The sequence below is a fragment of the Balaenoptera ricei genome, chromosome 1, assembly GCF_028023285.1.
Source record: "Balaenoptera ricei isolate mBalRic1 chromosome 1, mBalRic1.hap2, whole genome shotgun sequence".
In the NCBI taxonomy this organism is placed as follows: domain Eukaryota; kingdom Metazoa; phylum Chordata; class Mammalia; order Artiodactyla; family Balaenopteridae; genus Balaenoptera; species Balaenoptera ricei.
The window spans coordinates 9712099-9734372 of record NC_082639.1 but is presented as its reverse complement, the minus strand read 5'-3'; the positions used below and the strand labels follow the sequence as shown (position 1 = coordinate 9734372).

The window sequence follows — 22274 nt, the reverse complement described above, 5'->3', positions numbered from 1 at the left end:
GCCCGGCCCTGGCTGACGGGAAGAGCTGCCAACTCTGGGAAGTTAAGCAAGGCCCGAGGTGCAGGGCTGGCCTGGGAACGCGCTTGCCCGGAGCGAGGGAAAGCCTGCGTGTGACTGCACGTGTTGTAACACGTTTGGCATTTGTCATTGGCGATGGTTCTACAATCTATGGGACAGCAAGAAACCAGAAGGAAACAACATGTTTGGAAGTCAACAGAGCATTTTATTCCACGGGAAGAAAAATAACGACTCTGATATGAGAAACAGATTCAAGAGTCTCAACAGATTGGTGATTGTAAGAGTGTTCACACGGTGGAGACCCAGATACTTTATTTTCAGAATATTATCGAGCAGCTACTATGGTATTTTGAGGCACAGATGATGCTTAAAAACAAAGCGGCCCAGGAGCCTTCCAAACCCCGAGGTGCGTCTCCACCACGGTGAGGCACTCGGGCCGCTACGAGGCCATGTTTCTGTTTCCCAGTCAGCAGTGAGCAGGCCCAGGTGTGGGAAGCACACAACAGCCAGCCTTTCTGGTGGGTGAGGAAAGCAGCTGTGGCCAGGCGGTGATGCGGCCAGCTGTGCTGGGTCAGGGCATCAAGGGGGCTTTACTTTCTGCTTGCCCAAATCCTCCTGATTCAATTTATTTTACTTTCCTCGGAGAGGAACTGGGTACTTGAGGCAGCAAGAAAATCGGCAGAAATTATCATAACAAAGTCTCAGACATCGCTGGCTAAATACCAATTTAAAAGCCAGAGCCAGGGCCTGTTTCCTCCAAAGCTTTGGATTTTTTCCCTGGCAAACCAGGAAACTATGTCCAAAGCCCCTGAAACCTTATCATCACCAGGCCTGGCACGAGGGCTGCGAGGGCGGAGGGAGCCTGAGAAGCTCTTAGCTGGCACCCACCCCCCAACCCCGCCCCATTTGGTCTTTGGATCCCATTTTAACATCTGCCTCTTCCAAGGCGCAAACGTCAGAGGGGAGTTGTGCAGTAGGGAGATGAGCAACTATTGTATCTCGAGGGCTGATGAAATTTAGAAAGGAGCCGGGAGGAGGGCATCTCAACACCCCTCTGGACTCTCCTGGAAGCACCATTCCACAGCGCAGCCCTCAACCAACTTCCCGTAGGCAGAGCTGCAGAGAACACCGGTTGCCGCTGGGCCCAAAGTCAGGCTTCCTTAGTAACACCAAGCTCCTCAATCCAACAGAACTCCCAAGTGACTTCATTCCAGAAAGTGACAGAAGGCTCACTGACACAAACCATCAACCCTCTGAGAGTCTCATCGTTAAGAGATCATGATCTCAGGCAGTGCGTTACTGATGACAAAAACCACAAGCCAAACTTGTGGGGTGCAGGGCGGGAGGCTGGTGAGGAAGACGAGAAGCCTGCAGGGAGCCGCACCTGGCGCATGGCTGTGGCCCAGCAGAACCAACCAACCGACGGACCAAAAACCCACCCCGACCCTTCAAAAACTGGGTGTCAGTTCTGCAGTCCATGAACCCAGAGTTCAGTGAAGACCATATATCAATCCTGGAGTTCAAGACGAGCCCTGAAAACACTATTTTGCCAAAGCACTAAGCACTTGGGTTAAAGCTCTTTGAAAACACACACACACACACACACACACACACACACACACACACTCCGAGTGGGGAGAGAAAGACAGATTAGCTTCATTTGTGTTTTGGAAGGATCTGGGTCATGAGTTATAAACACCAAAACCTTCCACGCATCCACTGATCCGATGGGTCCTTTTAGATCTCAGCTACATGTGACGTGGTTGTAGAGACTGACTAGATTTATTAAAATAAAAACTAAAAAATCACAAGGCTAGTCATTCATTCTAGGTCTCCCCTCTCACTACCTTGGTTATTCCTTACAGAAAAGAGAAACCACAGAAAGAAGACCCAGGAAGGAGAGGGCACTCGGTCTAGGCCTTGCCACCGGTTGGAATTTAAAACCAAGGGCAAGAGATATTTTGGCCAAATCTTGGCCCCAAACTTACAAGAACAGCTTTTTAGCACTCAGATTTCATTCCCTTTTCTAAGACTCCCTCCTTCTCCCTTCTCATCCTAGGGCTGCTGTCCCTGCGTCCCCAGGGCTGCGGGGCTGGGTGGCTGCCTGTATTTGTTAAGGCGAACAGAGTCCCAGGACCTCCTTTGCTGCTGCCCAGGAGAGGGAACACTCTCGCTGTGGGTTTTTGATAAATGTGTGGATCTTTGATCTGTTAAACAGTCCTACGGGATTTTTTTCCCCTTCTAAGTTATCAGAGCCTACCAACGTTTCAGACTGGCCTCTCTGACAATAACCCAAGGAAACCTTATAATGCTGGCGTGTGTGTGTGTGTGTGTGTGCGTGGTAACAGAACACACCTCACAGTTTTACCTCAAAGTCTGGCAAGACTAGTCAGGAGAGAGCCAGCGAGACAGGCAGATAAAAAATAACTTGTGACACTCTAAGAACTGTCTTTTAACTGGGGGGGAAATAAATAAAAGATGTGTCCGAGTCACTCCCCTAGGCCTCATCAAGGGCTGGCTCTGGGTCTAGACACTTCAGTTCGCGGCTCCAGCGGGACGAGCACAGGTTTCAAAGGCGTCGCTCTTGACGCACCTGCTCCCTCACCTCAGCCCACCTGACCGTGAATACTCTAGTTTCCCGAACTAAGGCATAACATTCTGCAGCTTCCAAGAATCCCTCTTCACGGACAGTACCCTGAATGAGACGTGTAGAATTAGTGCAATAGAAGATCCAATATAATTTTATATTACTTTACAGTTAACAAACCTTAACACACATCACAGGCCCTGTTCAGAAATGCTCCTACGTATTTACAAACACACAGTTGTACATATATACATGTTAACAAAATACAGGGCAATCTAAAAATTAGATTGATCTCAGTTACACTTTCTTTGTTTTAAACATTATTCAACCAATGCCTCTTAAAAATTACCTCCCCATAATCTAAAGTAACCCTCTGCCCCACAAATTAATATGGTTCCATTTGTGCCCCCCTCATCAGTATTTACTTTCCCTCTTGACAGCATCCCCCAAACCTTATTCTGGTTTCCTCTAACCTAAGCCAAGCCCACGGGCCTCTCCGCTCCTGACTGGTTTGGGGTCTACGCCTGGGAGTGTCCCTCCGCAGCTGGGGCTTCTCAGGAGTCCAGCTCCAACTGCTCTTGGTTTTCATTGAGCCTTAACATAAGTTGCTGTTCATAGTAAAGGCTCTTTGCATAGTTTATTTCTTGTGATAACTTGATAGCAAGGACCTCTGATTTCACGTGGACCTGAAGAAAAGGACAGAATGAGTAACCTGCCCCCAAGGTGGGAAGCCAAACAGAATCACGGGACACGGGCCATTGAAATCCACCCAGGCAGCAGCCCCCAGCCTGACTGCGGATCAGAACAGCATGGGTGTAGTTTTAAGAAACAGATTCCCAGGGCCCTACTCCTGGTTATGCCGATTCGAGGTCTGGGGTGGATCTCTGGAACCTGTATCTTGAGCTTATTCCCCAGGTGACTGTGCAGTCGAGCCATAATCACCCGACGCCTGGGACTGCCTGGGACTGAGAACCAGTTTCAGCGCCGAGGTGTGAGGACCAGCTGAGGTGAGACTAAGCGGAGAACAAAGACTTGGGATTCACATCTAAAGTCTGGTGATGGTCAAAGCACACAAATGCCCTCGAGGCCCTTCTTATCAAGAAAGCTCGCTTGCCTTGAAAGGGCGAAAGTGCAGCTGGGCAAAGCTCCCCACCTCCGGAAGGAACCTGTGGAAATGCTCAGGCTTTTGGGTGTTAACTCAATTAATCTACGGCCCTAACCTAAGCCAACGACCCCAGGGGAGCCTGCACAAGCCAAACCAAACCCAAGCGCATTCCTGGGCAGGGAGAAGGTCAAGGGAGAGAGGCCCAAAAAGGCTTGTTGCTGCTTCTCATCTGTGGAAACACTGAGATAAGCAGGACCATTTTGAATGGCAAGTCATTCTCGAATGCAGGCTTGAACATCCTAGCATTCCAGGTGAAAAATGAGCAGGGCTAACACCTGGTCTCATGAAAAGATCCCACGTTAGAATATGGCTGGTGGTGGGGTCCCTCACACGTGCTTCTGCCGAGCCAACAACAGCTCCTCTGAGTGGAGGCAGCAGAGTGGTCCAGGCTGCCAGCTCTGGAGCTGCACAGGCACGTGGGTTTGAACCCCAGCTCCCTCCGGTGTTGGCCGGATAACCTTGAGCGAGTCACCTGTCCTCACCAAGCCTCCTTACCAGTCAAGTAAGTGGGACAACAGCAGTACAACATTAAATAATCTATAAGTACTTAGAATCCAGCCTGACACATAGTAAGCCCTTAACGAATGCTGGTTATTAACAGGATCGGTGTTATTGAAAAGTCCTGCCATAACAATATCTTGTACCTTTTGGAGGTCAAGTGTAAAGTTTATTTACGGATATTCATTGAGCTTTTACTGTGGGTAGGGGCCTATGCTAGATATTGCTTCTTTGTGCGGAAAAAAAAGTTAGTTTCCAATCATTCTAGAGGGGAAGCCATGAAGAAGCCAATGTGTGCTCTAACGCTTTCTTAGATTCAATGCGCCGAAGAGTCCCATCTTAGGAATAAAACACCCCCGTGCATCATGTCAGCTGGTCCTCACGGCTGATTAGAGGCGGTAATCCTGCCCGTACTGTATGGATGGGAAACCGAGGCACAAGCTTCGAGCAACCCGCCCTCCGGTGGAGCTAGTGGAGCTGGGAGAGTGGCATTGCCCCACCCCACACACGCTGAGTGCCTTCTGCCTGTGGGACTAAGAAGCAGGACCCCCGGGGCCTCACAACAGCCCAGCCCAAGCCTCACGCTGGGCAAACACTTTCCCGCGCACCAGCAGGGCAGCGGCCGGCGGAGGAGACAGCGCAGGGGTGCACTCACCATCGGCTTCTGGTGGGAAGGGCCTGGGATGGACACCCCACTGCTCGTGTTCACGGCCTTCTTGGTCACCTGCACATACACCTTCCCGTGGTCTTTGGAGACGAGGCAGTGGTAGAGATCGTCGTACTTGACTTCCAGGAAAATGGCCTCCCGGTCTAGGTAGTCTCCGCTTTTCAGGAAGTAGACAGCCTTGGAGGAGATGAGCACACAGTAGCTGTCGATGTTCTCCACGGCTATGAAGCTGCAGAGAAAGAGGCGGAGTGAGAAGGGCGCGCAGAGCCTCGCCAGCTGCCCCTGGAGGCTGAGGCTGTAGGAGGGGGGCCCAAGGCTCCAACCGTGAAGCCAGGCTCCCTCCCTCACTACGCCTTGGGCAGGGGGCTCACCCACTCTGAGCCTCCGTCTCCTTGTGTGTAAATTAGGAATAAAAAAAAGTGACTCTGGCCTCTGAGGGCTGCCGTGAGGCCAGTGTGTAAAGCACAGAGCCCTTACACAGGGGGGCGCGATAAATACGACCAAGGGTATCAACGGGAGAAACAATTTCATGGCCTTTTTATAGCCTGAGGCTTAGAGAAAACTGTAGCAGTGCTTTGTTGGGCAGAAGAGAAGGAGGAAATACAATGCTTTGAAATGCTGACTGAAGCAGCAGCTGAGAAGGTTCACCGGGAAGGCGGGGTGGGGGAGGGGCCGCCACAGGGCTGGAAGTCGTGGGCAGCGGGGGTGGAGATGGACGCGGGGAAGGCGGAACCGGATGGGGCACCAACCTAGGCGGATGGGGCACCAACCTAGGCGCCGCGAGAGGACGGCACGCCTTTTCCATGTGCGCACCTACGTCTACTTCCTTTTTGTCACAGTTTAGTAAGAGGTCACCTGGTCTCAGCTCAGCACCTCCAGGGCCGGGACTCACTGGTGAGACCACCACCGCGTTCTCAGAACTCAACTGTTAGAGAGTGCTTTTTTAGGTAAAGCTGGAATCTTGATTTCCATAAACTCTCAGTCATCACTTCTAGGGGCTTTAGGGCCACTCAGAAAAAAATCTCTTCTTCCCTGGAGCCCCAGATTTAAAGTGGAAATTTATGCACGTCAAAGCTCTCAGCTCGGCTACTGAATGAAGAGCAGTGACCCTTGGAAACCGCCGTGACAGCTCTCCCAGGCCTGGCTGCCTCCGTCGCATCTTGTGACAGCCTTCCACAATGGGGCGGCCACGTCGGGGACAGCGCAGGGGAGCGGGTGACGGCAAGAATACTAAGAGCTGACGACAGGCTGGCTGTCAAGCCCCGGCCCCCTGGGACTTGATGTCCTGAGAGGAATTGCCACACCGCAGTTGCCTGGAGCCGCGGCTCCCCTGGGACGGCTCAGGGACCGGGTCCCAGGATGGCTTTGTTCCACGGTCAGCAGTCGCCAAACTCTGATGGGATGGAGCAGGCCGGTCCTCTCTCAGTCCCAAGCTGGCGCCAGGCCCCTGCTCGCCTCTGGGCTCAGAGAGCCCCCCATTCTGAACACGCCTTGTCTCTCAGCCCAAGGATTCACGAGTTCTCTCTGAAGCTTCCCGAGAAACACGCCCACCGTGCGCCCACTTCTGAAGGCTTCCTCGCTTACCATCAAGAGCACTGCCAAGCAACTACTTGTTCTCATTTTGTTTCCCGGACAGGTATTTGACTCTCTGACTAAGCTGATGTAAGAGTGGGGTCCACACCCTACGCCCCCCGTGTCTCCCTGGGCACCCACCACTGAGTCGGCCACCCCCTCAGTACTCAGTGAAAATATGCCTGGTTCCAGCTGCCATTTTAATTACAGCCTCACATGACAAAAATTGGGGTTTACTGTTCTATTCTAACTGGTTGGCAATGCCAAGAATGTAGACTTGTAAAGTCTCAATGCCAAAATTAGAAATACCCAGCAGCTTTTGGTGTTCAGGCCACTTAGCACGGAATTTCCCGTATCCCGGGCTCTGTCAGTATCCAGGGGGCAGCAGTATCATTTAAAGAAACCAACTGAAATCTAAAATAGCTGGTCCAGGGGAAGAAAAGGTGACAGAAAGAGACAGAGAGACAGAGAGAGATGAAAAAAGCTTCCTGACAAAGAGAGGAAGGATCACAGGACCAGCTAGAACTTGCTGGGAAACTAGCTTAAAAACTGAAAATGGCCTAGGACTTGTGAGCACAGGTGGGCCGGGCACACGGCGACTGAGGCTGTAATGGGCTCTCAAAGGAGATCCCCGAAGTTGGCCACCGCAATTAGGGTGAGAGCAGCACGTGCATTAAAAATCCAATAGAGAGGGCTTCCCTGGTGGCGCAGTGGTTGAGAGTCTGCCTGCCAATGCAGGGGACACGGGTTCGAACCCTGGTCTGGGAAGATCCCACATGCCGCGGAGTGACTAGGCCCGTGAGCCACAATTGCTGAGCCTGCGCGTCTGGAGCCTGTGCTCCGCAACAAGAGAGGCCGTGACAGTGAGAGGCCTGCGCACCGCGATGAAGAGTGGCCCCCACTTGCCGCAACTGGAGAAAGCCCTCGCACAGAAACGAAGACCCAACACAGCCATAAATAAATAAATAAATAAAATTAAAAAAAAAAATTTATAAAAAAAAAAATCCAATAGAGATTGTTACCTTTCCTCTGGTCCAGCACAAGATGGGGTACTTCTATCCCATCACCCGTGCCTCCACTCTCACCCTGTTTAGTACCCACTGTCTGACATTTACGCACAGCCTCTAAAAGGGCCAAGGCCTTTCCGTCTGGGCAGCTACTCTTACACCCAGGCCGACTGGCTGACATTATTAGTGCCCTTTCCAAACTGGACTTCTTTAAAACAGACTCCCTTTCAAGAGGCCACAGACGGTGCAAAGTCCTCCATCAGGCCAGAACAACTTCTGCTCTGGGTGGAAGGAAGGAGGAAGGGTGGCTCTGAGCTGGGACGCTCTAGTGGAAGTTGCTCCACACAGTGGGGGAAGCGCAGGCCAAGCGGGCAGGGAGACCCACCAGGCTGGGCCAGCTGCTGTCTCTGCGGCTCAGTTGCTTCATCTGATAGAGATCATACTACCTGCCGTCACAAAGTCACTAAATCCATGGGCAAAAAATTCATGGCTGGGCTTCCCTGGTGGCGCAGTGGTTAAGAATCTGCCTGCCAATGCAGGGGACACGGGTTCGAGCCCTGGCCCGGGAAGATCCCACATGCCACGGAGCAACGAAGCCCATGCGCCACAACTGCTGAGCCTGCGCTCTAGAGCCCACGAGCCACAACTACTGAAGCCCACGTGCCATAACTACTGAAGCCCTCGCGCCTAGAGCCCGAGCTCCGCAACGAGAGAGGCTACCACGGTGAGAGGCCCGCGCACCGAAACGAAGAGTAGCCCCCGCTCACCGCAACTAGAGAAAGCCCGCGTGCAGCAACGAAGACCCAACACAGCCAAAAATAAATAATAAATAAATAAATTAAAAAAAAAAAAAAAAAAAAGGAATTCACGTCCATTACAGAAACGTGAGGGGAGGAGCAGTTTGTAAATGTGCACAGATCTCTATTCTGTGAGCCCAGGGGCCCTATTCGTACCCTGAAGCTAATACAGACAGTAATTTTTGGACATTTACATGAAATGTTCTAGTCTTTTCAAGTCAAAAGCAGCTAAGGGTCTAAGTGAAAGGAGGGGAAAGGGAGACAGCGGGGCCTCAGCTGGAGTGCCAGGGTCCCAGACCACGTGTCACTCCCCAAGTCCAGGTGTGACCGCACACCTGTGTCTGAGCCTGGGGTCTTGCAGAGCATCTCGGCACACACGTCCCACGGGTCCTCACACTCAGCGCGGCCTCTCGAATCCTCTCCTCCTCCAGCACCGCCCCTCGCAGTGGACGGCACCTCCATCCAACCGACCAGGCAAGCAGCCCTTGAGTCCCTCTCAGCCCCGCTCCTCGCTCAGCTTCTAAACGTGGTCAGTCTACTGACTGTACTGACGCCTGCCTCCCTGTCCCCTCTCCCCCTCTTCTCTCCCAGTCTGCACTCACCTGGATCACTCCCAGGGCCTCCTAAGTGCTTTCCTGCCCCCAGTCTCTCCAACTCTGATCCCTTTCTCTGTTGCTGTCAAGGTTACATTTTTAACGTCATTTTGAGTGAGATCCTCTTCAAAATCTCACCACTGCCTACAGGAGCCGTTACGGCTCTCAGAATCTGTATGGACACCAAGGGGGGAAGGGGGCGGATTTTAAAAAAAAGCTCTCAGCATCTAGCCTTGTAACCCACCTTTCCAGCCTTCCAACCTCCGCTCCTTCCCTCCCACACGTGTGCTGCCACCACACCCAGCTAACTGGAGTCCCCCCCAGAAATGCCGCTAACTCTCCTGCCTCTGAGCCTTTGCCCGGCACTCTTCTCTGCGTACATGCCTTTCTCTCTTCTCGGCCCATTTCTCCTTGTGCTGCAGGACCAGATCAACTGCCAACAGCCTTCCCTGGCTTTCTAGGCACAAATTAATCACTTGCCCTTGTGGTCCCATAACACATGGCCCATACTTGTATTTTAAAAGCAATCACACGTTTATAGATAGTTGGTAATAGTGTCTGCTTCCCCTGCTAGACTGTGAACTTGTCCTGGGACATAGTAGGATGCAATAAATTCATGTGTTATGTAGTCTCAGAAAATAACAATGAATTTACGTTGTAGGGTCCAATGGAATTTGCCAGTGCACAACTTTGGATGTTGCATGTATTTTACCCAGTGGTAAAGATAAAGAATTCTCTCAGAAGTCCTGATTTAACTTGTTAAAGATTTAGCAAGCTACTAACTTTCCCTTCCTTCCTCCCACCCTCCCTCCATGCCTTTCTTTCTATTGAAGTATAGTCGATTTACAATGTTGTGTTAGTTTCAGGTGTACAGCAAAGACAAGCCATTAACTTTTATCAGAGTAGCTGGATAATCCACCAAATGAAAGTTTTAATTTAGTGGCATATCAAAGAATATCCAATTTCCTAAGTGTCAAAGGTTATTGGTAGATTATTTCCTGGTTTAGAAAACGGAAGCCAATGAATTCTATTCCACTTTTCAAAAGGTCTGATCTCTTGTTTTTGTTTTGAGACTGCATATATTACTATAAGGTTTTTATTTACAATTATATGCTATTAGAATCAACACTATAACCTGTGCTCAAAATAAAAAATTCTGATTTCTATCTCTATCTGCAATTTCTCAAGAAGGATAGACAGGATACAAAATATATAAACAGTATGTTTACAAAGGGGTCAAGAAAGGAGAATTTTACTCTTGATTTTCTTTCTTTCTGTACTCTTTGAATTTGCTAACTATGTACATGAGTTTATTTCATCAAAAAGAGAAAAGACTAACCTGGCTGGTGGGTTTATAGGCTATTTTGGTTTACTTTTTATACTTTTTTTTGTATTAAAAAAAGATCTCAGTAAAGAAAAAGAAGAGGAGGAGCACACTCAAACAGATGGAAATGAGCACACAACCCAAACGGACCACGGAGCTGCCTGGCTCGGCTGAGATCAAGTGACCCGGGGATCCAGTGACAGCCTCCAAGACACTGACTAGACTCAAGCGGCCTCCTATGGGTGACTTTCAAGTGTCCCCAGAAGGCAAGCACCACCTTCAAAGTCTTGCACGGGAACCACTTCCCAGGTCCTGCTGCCCCTGAAGGGTTCTTAGTTGCTGCTGTTCATTCCTTTTCCTTTCATCTGTAAATATACCAGCATATTTCTCTAAAGGATAAGGACTCTTTTTGTTAGCACAGTCACAATACTAAAAAATAATGAATAATAATAATTTAAGGAGCTCTTAATATTCTGGGATCACGGACCCCCACGTCGGCATTCTGGGGAGGCCCATAATCCCCTTCTAAGAATGCTAATTTTAAATGCATAAAATAAAATGCTTAGGATTACAAAGGAAGTCAATTATATTTAAATATATCTATCGAAATATTAAAATTGGGATAGAGGACTACAATCCTGCAGCCTGTGGACCAAAAACCACAGTTACAGAAAGATAGAGAAGATGAAAAGGCAGAGGGCTATGTACCAGATGAAGGAACAAGAAAAAACCCCAGAAAAACAACTAAATGAAGTGGAGATAGGCAACCTTCCAGAAAAAGAATTCAGAATAATGATAGTGAAGATGATCCAGGACCTCGGAATAAGAATGGAGGCAAAGATTGAGAAGATGCAAGAAATGATTAACAAAGACCTAGAAGAATTAAAGAACAAACAAACAGAGATGACCAATACAATAACTGAAATGAAAACTACACTAGAAGGAATCAATAGCAGAATAACTGAGGCAGAAGAACGGATAAGTGACCTGGAAGACAGAATGGTGGAATTCACTGCTGCGGAACAGACTAAAGAAAAAAGAATGAAAAGAAATGAAGACAGCCTAAGAGACCTCTGGGACAACATTAAACGCAACAACATTCGCATTATAGGGGTCCCAGAAGGAGAAGAGAGAGAGAAAGGACCAGAGAAAATATTTGAAGAGATTATAGTCGAAAACTTCCCTAACATGGGAAAGGAAATAGCCACCCAAGTCCAGGAAGCGCAGAGAGTCCCATACAGAATAAACCCAAGGAGAAACACGCCGAGACACATAGTAATCAAAGTGGCAAAAATTAAAGACAAAGAAAAATTATTGAAAGCAGCAAGGGAAAAACGACAAATAACATACAAGGGAACTCCCATAAGGTTAACAGCTGATTTCTCAGCAGAAACTCTGCAAGCCAGAAGGGAGTGGCATGATATACTTAAAGTGATGAAAGGGAAGAACCTACAACCAAGATTACTCTACCCGGCAAGGATCTCATTTAGATTTGATGGAGAAATCAAAAGCTTTACAGACAAGCAAAAGCTAAGAGAATTCAGCACCACCAAACCAGCTCTACAACAAATGCTAAAGGAACTTCTCTAAGTGGGAAACACAAGAGAAGAAAAGGACCTACAAAAACAAACCCAGGGCTTCCCTGGTGGCGCAGTGGTTGAGAATCTGCCTGCTAATGCAGGGGACACGGGTTCGAGCCCTGGTCTGGGAAGATCCCACATGCCACGGAGTAGCTGGGCCCGTGAGCCACAACTACTGAGCCTGCGCGTCTGGAGCCTGTGCCCCGCAGCGGGAGGGGCCGCGATAGTGAAAGGCCCGTGCACCGCGATGAAGAGCGGTCCCCGCACCGCGATGAAGAGTGGCCCCCGCTTGCCGCAAATGGAGAAAGCCCGCGCACGAACCGAAGACCGAACACAGCCAAAAATAAATAAATAAATAAAGTAGCTATTAAAAACAAACCCAAAACAATTAACAAAATGGTCATAGGAACATACATATCGATAATTACCTTAAACGTGAATGGATTAAATGCCCCAACCAAAAGACATAGACTGGCTGAATGGATACAAAAACAAGACCCATATATATGCTGTCTACAAGAGACCCACTTTAGACCTAGGGACACATACAGACTGAAAGTGAGGGGATGGAAAAAGATATTCCATGCAAATGGAAATCAAAAGAAAGCTGGAGTAGCTATACTCATATCAGATAAAATAGACTTTAAAATAAAGAATGTTAAAAGAGACAAGGAAGGACACTACATAATGATCCAGGGATCAATCCATGAAGAAGATATAACAATTATAAATATATATGCACCCAACATAGGAGCACCTCAATACATAAGGCAACTGCTAACAGCTATAAAAGAGGAAATCGACAGTAACACAATAATAGTGGGGGACTTTAACACTCCACTTACACCAATGGACAGATCATCCAAAATGAAAATAAATAAGGAAACAGAAGCTTTAAATGACACAATAGACCAGATAGATTTAATTGATATATATAGGACATTCCATCCAAAAACAGCAGATTACACGTTCTTCTCAAGTGCGCACGGAACATTCTCCAGGATAGATCACATCTTGGGTCACAAATCAAGCCTCAGTAAATTTAAGAAAATTGAAATCATATCAAGCATCTTTTCTGACCACAACGCTATGAGATTAGAAATGAATTACAGGGAAAAAAACGGAAAAAGGACAAATACATGGAGGCTAAACAATACGTTACTAAATAACCAAGAGATCACTGAAGAAATCAAAGAGGAAATAAAAAAATACCTAGAGACAAATGACAATGAAAACACAACGACCCAAAACCTATGGGATGCAGCAAAAGCGGTTCTAAGAGGGAAGTTTATAGCTATACAAGCCTACCTCAAGAAACAAGAAAAATCTCAAGTAAACAATCTAACCTTACACCTAAAGAAACTAGAGAAAGAAGAACAAACAAAACCCAAAGTTAGCAGAAGGAAAGAAATCATAAAGATCAGAGCAGAAATAAATGAAATAGAAACAAAGAAAACAATAGCAAAGATCAATAAAACTAAAAGTTGGTTCTTTGAGAAGATAAACAAAATTGATAAGCCATTAGCCAGACTCATCAAGAAAAAGAGGGAGAGGACTCAAATCAATAAAATTAGAAATGAAAAAGGAGAAGTTACAACCGACACCGCAGAAATACAAAGCATCCTAAGAGACTACGACAAGCAACTTTATGCCAATAAAATGGACAACCTGGAAGAAATGGACAAATTCTTAGAAAGGTATAACCTTCCAAGACTGAATCAGGAAGAAACAGAAAATATGAACAGACCAATCACAAGTAATGAAATTGAAACTGTGATTAAAAATCTTCCAACAAACAAAAGTCCAGGACCAGATGGCTTCACAGGTGAATTCTATCAAACATTTAGAGAAGAGCTAACACCCATCCTTCTCAAACTCTTCCAAAAAATTGCAGAGGAAGGAACACTCCCAAACTCATTCTATGAGGCCACCATCACCCTGATACCAAAACCAGACAAAGACACTACAAAAAAAGAAAATTACAGACCAATATCACTGATGAATATAGATGCAAAAATCCTCAACAAAATACTAGTAAACAGAATCCAACAACACATTAAAAGGATCATACACCACGATCAAGTGGGATTTATCCCAGGGATGCAAGGATTCTTCAATATACGCAAATCAATCAATGTGATACACCATATTAACAAATTGAAGAATAAAAACCATATGATCATCTCAATAGATGCAGAAAAAGCTTTTGACAAAATTCAACACCCATTTCTGATAAAAACTCTCCAGAAAGTGGGCATAGAGGGAACCTACCTCAACATAATAAAGGCCATATATGACAAACCCACAGCAAACATCATTCTCAATGGTGAAAAACTGAAAGCATTTCCTCTAAGATCAGGAACGAGACAAGGATGTCCACTCTCACCACTATTATTCAACATAGTTCTGGAAGCCCTAGCCACGGCAACCAGAGAAGAAAAAGAAATAAAAGGAATACAAATTGGAAAGGAAGAAGTAAAACTGTCACTGTTTGCGGATGACATGATACTATACATAGAGAATCCTAAAACTGCCACCAGAAAACTGCTAGAGCTAATTAATGAATATGGTAAAGTTGCAGGATACAAAATTAATGCACAGAAATCTCTTGCATTCCTATACACTAATGATGAAAAATCTGAAAGAGAAATTATGGAAACACTCCCATTTACCATTGCAACAAAAAGAATAAAATACCTAGGAATAAACCTACCTAGGGAGACAAAAGACCTGTATGCAGAAAACTATAAGACACTGATGAAAGAAATTAAAGATCATACCAACAGATGGAGAGATATACCATGTTCTTGGATTGGAAGAATCAACATTGTGAAAATGAGTATACTACCCAAAGCAATCTACAGATTCAATGCAATCCCTATCAAATTACCAATGGCATTTTTTACAGAGCTAGAACAAATCATCTTAAAATTTGTATGGAGACACAAAAGACCCCGAATAGCCAAAGCAGTCTTGAGGCAAAAAAATGGAGCTGGAGGAATCAGACTCCCAGACTTCAGACTATACTACAAAGCTACAGTAATCAAGACAATATGGTACTGGCACAAAAACAGAAACATAGATCAATGGAACAAGATAGAAAGCCCAGAGATTAACCCACGCACCTATGGTCAACTAATCTATGACAAAGGAGGCAAAGATATACAATGGAGAAAAGACAGTCTCTTCAATAAGTGGTGCTGGGAAAACTGGACAGCTACATGTAAAAGAATGAAATTAGAATACTCCCTAACACCATACACAAAAATAAACTCAAAATGGATTAGAGACCTAAATATAAGACTGGACACTATAAAACTCTTAGAGGAAAACATAGGAAGAACATTCTTTGACATAAATAACAGCAAGATCTTTTTTGATCCACCTCCTAGAGTAATGGAAATAAAAACAAAAATAAACAAGTGGGACCTAATGAAACTTCAAAGCTTTTGCACAGCAAAGGAAACCATAAACAAGACAAAAAGACAACCCTCAGAATGGGAGAAAATATTTGCAAATGAATCAACGGACAAAGGATTAATCTCCAAAATATATAAACAGCTCATTCAGCTCAATATCAAAGAAACAAACACCCCAATCCAAAAATGGGCAGAAGACCTAAATAGACATTTCTACAAAGAAGACATACAGACGGCCACAAAGCACATGAAAAGATGCTCAACATCACTGATTATTAGAGAAATGCAAATCAAAACTACAATGAGGTATCACCTCACTCCTGTTAGAATGGGCATCATCAGAAAATCTACAAACAACAAATGCTGGAGAGGGTGTGGAGAAAAGGGAACCCTCTTGCACTGTTGGTGGGAATGTAAATTGATACAGCCACTATGGAGAACAATATGGAGGTTCCTTAAAAAACTAAAAATAGAATTACCATATGACCCAGCAATCCCACTACTGGGCATATACCCAGAGAAAACCGTAATTCAAAAAGACACATGCACCCGAATGTTCATTGCAGCACTATTTACAATAGCCAGGTCATGGAAGCAACCTAAATGCCCATCAACAGACGAATGGATAAAGAAGTTGTGGTACATATATACAATGGAATATTACTCAGCCATAAAAAGGAACGAAATTGAGTCATTTGTTGAGACGTGGATGGATCTAGAGACTGTCATACAGAGTGAAGTAAGTCAGAAAGAGAAAAACAAATATCGTATATTAATGCATGTATGTGGAACCTAGAAAAATGGTACAGATGAGCCAGTTTGCAGGGCAGAAGTTGAGACACAGATGTAGAGAATGGACATATGGACACCAAGGGGGGAAAACTGCGGTGAGGTGGGGATGGTGGTGTGCTAATTGGGCAATTGGGATTGACATGTATACACTGATGTGTATAAAATTGATGCCTAATAAGAACCTGCAGTATAAAAAAACAAACAAAACGACTAATACTAAACTTTCATTGGGTTATTTGTATGGAAATATGTTAATATAAATGTTTCAGACATTACATGAAATTTCTAAAAATCTTATATTTGTATTTGTATGGAAATATGTTAATATAAATGTTTCAGACATTACATGAAATTTCTAAAAATCTTATATTTGTATTTGTATGGAAATATGTATGGAAATATGTTAATATAAATGTTTCAGACATTGCATGAAATTTCTAAAAATCTTATATGTTCTGGTATAATGTTATAAGTAATAATCCTAGTTATTACTTTAAAATGTATATCTCAGAAATAACTAATTTTCTTGTCAACTGCATTATTATGAACTTTCATCAAATCTTTAACCGTGGTCATTTTTAAGTCTTTTGTCATTTACAGACAGTTCTGGGTGTACTCTGATGATTTTCCAAATATGTTCCTATAAAAGGGTTTCATCTTCAAGAAATTCATGGAAAAGACTCTGACAAGTACAGGTTTCTGGTAACTGACTGTACTGCTGAACTGAATGAATAAGCATTTTCAGAACTCTAATGAAAAACTGATGAACTCATAAAAGTGCTAACAAAAGATCAAGATGAAAAAAAAAATTAATTACATGGGACTGAGTGAACTGATGAGGATGAGTATAATTTGTGTGACTTTCTGTCTGAATTAAAAAAAAAAAAAAAAATCCCACAAGGACTCAGAGGCAAAGAATATACAAATCAATTTTCACTGCGAAGTAAAGGAGCTGTTACAGTGAAGGATTACTGGACTGAGTGTCAATATTATGACATAGTATGAGTGTGTTTCATGTTTGGTAATTGCAATCATTGTTGCTTTTGTTGTGGTCATCCATGTACAATGCTTGGTGTCAGTCTATTTATCTCTTGTAAAAATAAAATACAGTGTGTGTGTGTGAAAAAAAAAAAAATTGGGATAGAGAACTGAAAGCTTCTTTTTTAAAGCATAAAATATCTAAAAAAAAAAAAATCTCACAAATACTATTTCCTAAAACTACATTTTAAAAATATAATCTAATTGTCAAATAAACTCCAAAAAACAGTATGTTTGGGCAGCGACTTAGGGTCAAGTGCATTGTTTGTAAGCACCTTTTTGGAAAAGGTAAAGAGCCACCCTAGTGCTTACATTGCTAGTATGTAACTTGGTCTGTGATGGTGTATTGGAAATAAAATAGGTACTTCTTTCTTTCTTTCTTTCTTTTTTTTTTTAAATGAGAATGAGGTTTCTGGCTACAGACTAGACACTAGTTACAGAGAAAAATTAATTCAATAAATAGAACAAATTTCACTTTAACATCATCTTAACCCAGGATCTGATTTCAGAACCAAACTTAAGAAAAATGGAAATGGCAATTTTGTAACATATCAGAGTAATATTTGATTCATTCGAAACTGAAGCCTTTTCAGTTGGCCAGGCCTTAAATCATATGTCAGCAACTATCTTTTTAATACTAATTAATTAAATAAAATTAAAAATTAAATGAAACTTGATCTGGGAGAACAAAGTTGAAGTAACCATGGCATTGTGGACTTCGCGGGGTTTTCACTACATCAGGAAGTAATTACACAATATTTTCCAGAAGTGAAACCGTGAGTCTAACTGGAAAAAAATGTGGAAACATTTAGTTAGAACAGTAGGGCAAGGTATTAAAGAGCCTTTTAAGGGGTTAACTCTGAAGGAAAATATGCAAATAATTGGGTCTTTAAACATGTTTTTAATTACGATTCCAGGATAAAAGTCAGGTATTCTATGGCACTCCTGTGCTTCTCCTGAAAACGCCTTTCTTGCAGAGCGATGCCTCCAACATTCACGTCACCGTGACGACCCAGCCTGACAACCGAGGATACTTCAGAGAAACATTTGCCAGGTCCCCGATGACTTCTTCCCTGTACACTGAGGAAGGCTACGGTCATGTGGCTTCTTCAACATTCACTGGCAAGATTCAACCCACAAACTTGGATAGAGACACATGGTTTTCATCTTAAGAGTCAAAAGTCATTCACGCCAACATCTTTTCCTAGTTCTTATGAATTTCAAGAGTTTCATGAAATCTGTTTTACTGACTTCATTTTGATTTCGGTTTTCAGCTTTCCATGGCTCTGTTTTCAATGCATGTATCTCACTGGGAGCAAGCCTATGGTAGCTGTAGTACACAATTTCTCCCTGTGTTCTTGGCATATGTCATCCTACTGAAAATGAATTTCACAAGGACCAAGGTTTGACTTGAAAATGAATTTCACAAGGTTTCACTTGAATAAGGGTGAGTGGGAAAGAAAATTAAAAGCACAACGTACAATAACTTTCCAACCATCATTAATTCAACAAATATTTGTTGAGTGCCTAGTATGTGCCAGGCACTGTTCCATGTACTGAGGATTCTTCAATGAATGGAACAGACAAAAACGGCGGCCCTCATGGAGCTGCCATTCTAGTAGACTCTGCACCATGTCCCGCTACACCTGACGAACGACTCTCTGAGCCTCCGATCCAAAGGCCAAAAGTTACATCAGCAAAGTGGTATATAGGGCAGGCATGGCACCAAATCCGCGCCGAAGGCAGGCAGGAATATAAAGCCCTCCCTGGAGTGAAAACTGGGGATTCTGGTTATTGGAGTGATGGCCAGAGCTGAGGCTAGACTAAAAGAGCAGACAGATGTATGCTATGGACAGAATTATGTCCCCACCTATTTGGAGCAAGGAAGTAATGAAGGTTAAATGAGGTCATAAGGGTGGGGCCCTGATTCTATAGGAGACACCAGAGATCTTGCTCACCCTTTCTCTGCCATGTGAGGACACAGCCAGAAGGTGGCCATCTGCAAGCCGGGAAGAGAGCCTTCACCAGGAACCAACTCAGCCAGCACCTTGATCTTGGACTTCCCAGCCTCAGACTATGAGAAATAATTTTTTGTTGTTTAAGTCACTCAGTCGACGGTATTTTGTTATGGCAGCCGGAGCTGACTATGATAATGTAATACACCTCCATCACTGAGAGACTTTCCAATAACACTGCAGGGAGCTTGAGTTACAAAAAACACATTTAGGAAGATGCCATCCCACGCAGCAAGCAACAGATGAATTCTGGATTTGGCTTTTGATATCCCCGTTCAAATACTGCTACAAAACTATGAGATGAGGTTAGCTTAACAGCATTTCTGACAATGACACTGAAGGCTCTCCTGAGAGCTAACCTCTACTTCAGATATCCTCCATCAACCAAAAAACATTCATGGTCCTCTGAACCCTCCCTAGCTTGCTTTATCTTACGAGAGAGAAATAAGCATTAAGAGAAATTAAACTAGTATTTTGCTACTTATCAGGCAGAACTAACTGCTTTCTCTGGACTGTGGTTCTAACACCTATTTAGGTTACAGAGCATTTTATGCTAAAAGAGTCTCTGCAGAATATCCTAAAATAGCGATATACTGAATTCTACCACATCAACTAGGAAAAACTTCACTAACTGAAAATATAACAAGGTCCTAAGTATATAAGGCTCCACATTCAAAGAATAACAAACCAACCTTAAGAACACTGCATTTCCGAAATTTTCAGCTACCAGTTGTTTGTTGTTTATCTGTTTTGTTTTACTAGCATTCTGCAGCAAACAACAAAACACCAAAGTTTAGGAAAGTTTTACAGGGCAAAAAACCTTTAGATTGAGAACATTTTATCTTCTCTTTTTGAACTAATTAGAAGGCGACTGCCAACGTTAAGGTCCCGCTATGGAACTCAGTTTGAGAACCATTGTTATATCCGAATCTATAAAACATCTGGGCCAAGGAATCTTGTTGACCAGTCCCAAGGCCTAAGAGTCACGCTGATACTCAGATCGGATAGAAACTTCTCAGACTCAAAGCCAGAAAAGACAACCTGGTGAACCCAAAGGGCTGGTTTCCCATGGCTCCAACTTACAATTCGTCTTGTATGTTGTCTGTGAGTTTGAAGAGCCGCTCCTGCCCTTCGGCCTGGCTCTCAGAATAGCGGGGAAGCAGGCCCTGGGGCCCTGCGCAGCACCGTGGTTTCCGTACCCTCTGGGCTCGGGTCCTAGGTGGGGAAATGGACAAAAAGCAAAGAGGTTAAGGGTTAAACGTCAAAATGATTTCCCTTCCTGCCTCGTCTGAGATAAAAACACCACTTAATACAGGACATACTCTAAATCTGGTGACCGGAACTAAACTACCTTTAGCACCACCCGTGAATGCGCTAGAAGAAAGTGGTCAAAGGCCCCAATTCTGAACAAGACCCTCACCGCTGCCACTTTCTAGCTATGTGATCATGGACAAGGCAGTTAACTTCTTCAACGCTCAGTTCCAGTTCTCTCTGTAAAATAGGATGATGACACCTACCTCACAGGACTGCCGTGAAGATCAAACAAAATCATGCCCATCAAGCCCATGTTTGACAGAATGTAGGCTATCCACTAACAGTGGCTCTTGTTATTGTTATTATTACTGGACTTCCACTTGGTCACACTCTATTTTTCTAGGAATCTCTTCAGGAGAGGCACCTCTGGACTTGTAAAGGGTCAGGAAGAAGAGTGAGAGGCTTTGGGCATGAGTCAGAACACACCAAGCTTCTCAGCTTCTTCTAGGATGAGCTCAGCTGCCTGGGTGTAGGGTGAGGGACACAGGGATCACGGGAGGGAGAGAAAAGGCTCCACGGACTGGTCCCAGGCCACAGTCTGGGATTCTGCGGCGGCTCTCACTCATGGCCCTCAGCTGTCCGTTGCCCAAAGGAATCTGCTTTGCTATGGCTTTCAGGGTAGGCTGATGTTGTCTTTTTCCACAAACCATATACAGGGTAATTGATAAGTACTTTTTGGTGTTTTCCTAGAAACAGGAGTCCATATTTGTTTTGGAAAGGCTGTGCATATTTCAGATGACTGATAAGAGTGTGCCTGGTCTGTCCTCGGCCTTGTACTTGGTGTACTTTTCATTATTTGTTCCTGGATTCCACTGAAGCAAAACACCCCTCTCTAGACATATCTACAAGCGAGGCCTAGGCTTACACACTGAATCAGCACTCCAGGATCGTGTGCTAACAGCAGTGGAAAGACTTACTTGCAAGGGCAGAGAAGTGCCTGGTGGGTGAATCAGGGTAAAGATATGGACAGAAAGAGTCAGCGGGTTAGCTGCAAACCTGGGATGACGCAAAGCCCTCCTGGGCCCATGTCAACACTCCGCCTATCAGGCCACACTGCCTCAAGTCCCAGACCTGGGTAATGCTTGATATGGGCTGGAAAACCAGACATCCAGTGATAATGTTGTAAAAGTTCAGTAATAAGGACGCCCCAAGTACTACTAATTGTGTTCTCCAAGTGAGACTAAAAAGAAGTTTCGACCATCTGCACCAAGGGAATGGGTAAACAACCCAATTTTATTGATATGATATCAATATATTCACATATTCCTGCTGGGCACAGTCTCAATTCCTTCTTCAGGACTGAGGCCCACTGCTGGTTGTTTAGATCCCAACTACTGGTTGAAAATACAGAGGGCAGTGTAGAGAGCCACTCACAGGGTTCACCCCTCATAGGGAAGCTTGACAACTGCTGGTGTAAGGATGCTGGCAAAACACTGTGAGTGAGAGAAACCCAGCGGAAGGAGCGTGGTGTACTTTTCCAGGTAGTTGAGTCCTGTTCTTATCTCCTTGCCCAGCAAAACATCGACTGTCATTTCAAACACTGTTCCGGACAGGCTAAAAAAGTATCTTTTCCCCAAGGCACCCCTGAAGCTCCTGAAAGAGGCCCGGGCACTGTGGCAGAAGCCCAAAGGCCCCAGGAAGATGTGACAGGCCTGCTCCTCCTCGTCTTTCAGTGTAATGTTTCATCCTGACTCCCCGATCTACTGGGAGGTTCGGAGGCTCAACTTCCACATGCATCCCAAATCTCGCTCTTTCTCCATCTCTCTCATAACTGACAAATGATCTCTGGATTTGTAACGGATTGTTACTATAGTCTTATAACTTATTCTTCCTGTTTCCACTCCTGTCCATTCTCCTCACAGGAACGAGAATGACCCTTTCAAAAACA

The 22274-nt window shown here is 44.7% G+C and overlaps 1 protein-coding gene across 10 annotated transcripts in view; it reads right to left on the bottom strand.

The window, feature by feature from the left end:
* Positions 1-202: 202 nt before the first annotated feature.
* The window catches only part of VPS13D (vacuolar protein sorting 13 homolog D), a 252930-nt gene continuing 230858 nt past the window's right edge, over positions 203-22274 (bottom strand). For 9 of the 10 annotated variants that reach the window (XM_059913516.1, XM_059913544.1, XM_059913555.1 and 6 more), the window contains 3 exons: positions 20156-20287; positions 4924-5164; positions 203-3291 (listed from right to left, as the gene is read on the bottom strand). In XM_059913516.1, the coding sequence (XP_059769499.1) occupies positions 3160-3291; positions 4924-5164; positions 20156-20287 (505 nt within the window). In that variant the 3' untranslated portion in view covers positions 203-3159. Of the gene's footprint in view, positions 3292-4923; positions 5165-19015; positions 19132-20155; positions 20288-22274 lie in introns of those variants that run through there. The other variant, XM_059913582.1, reaches the window with a different exon arrangement.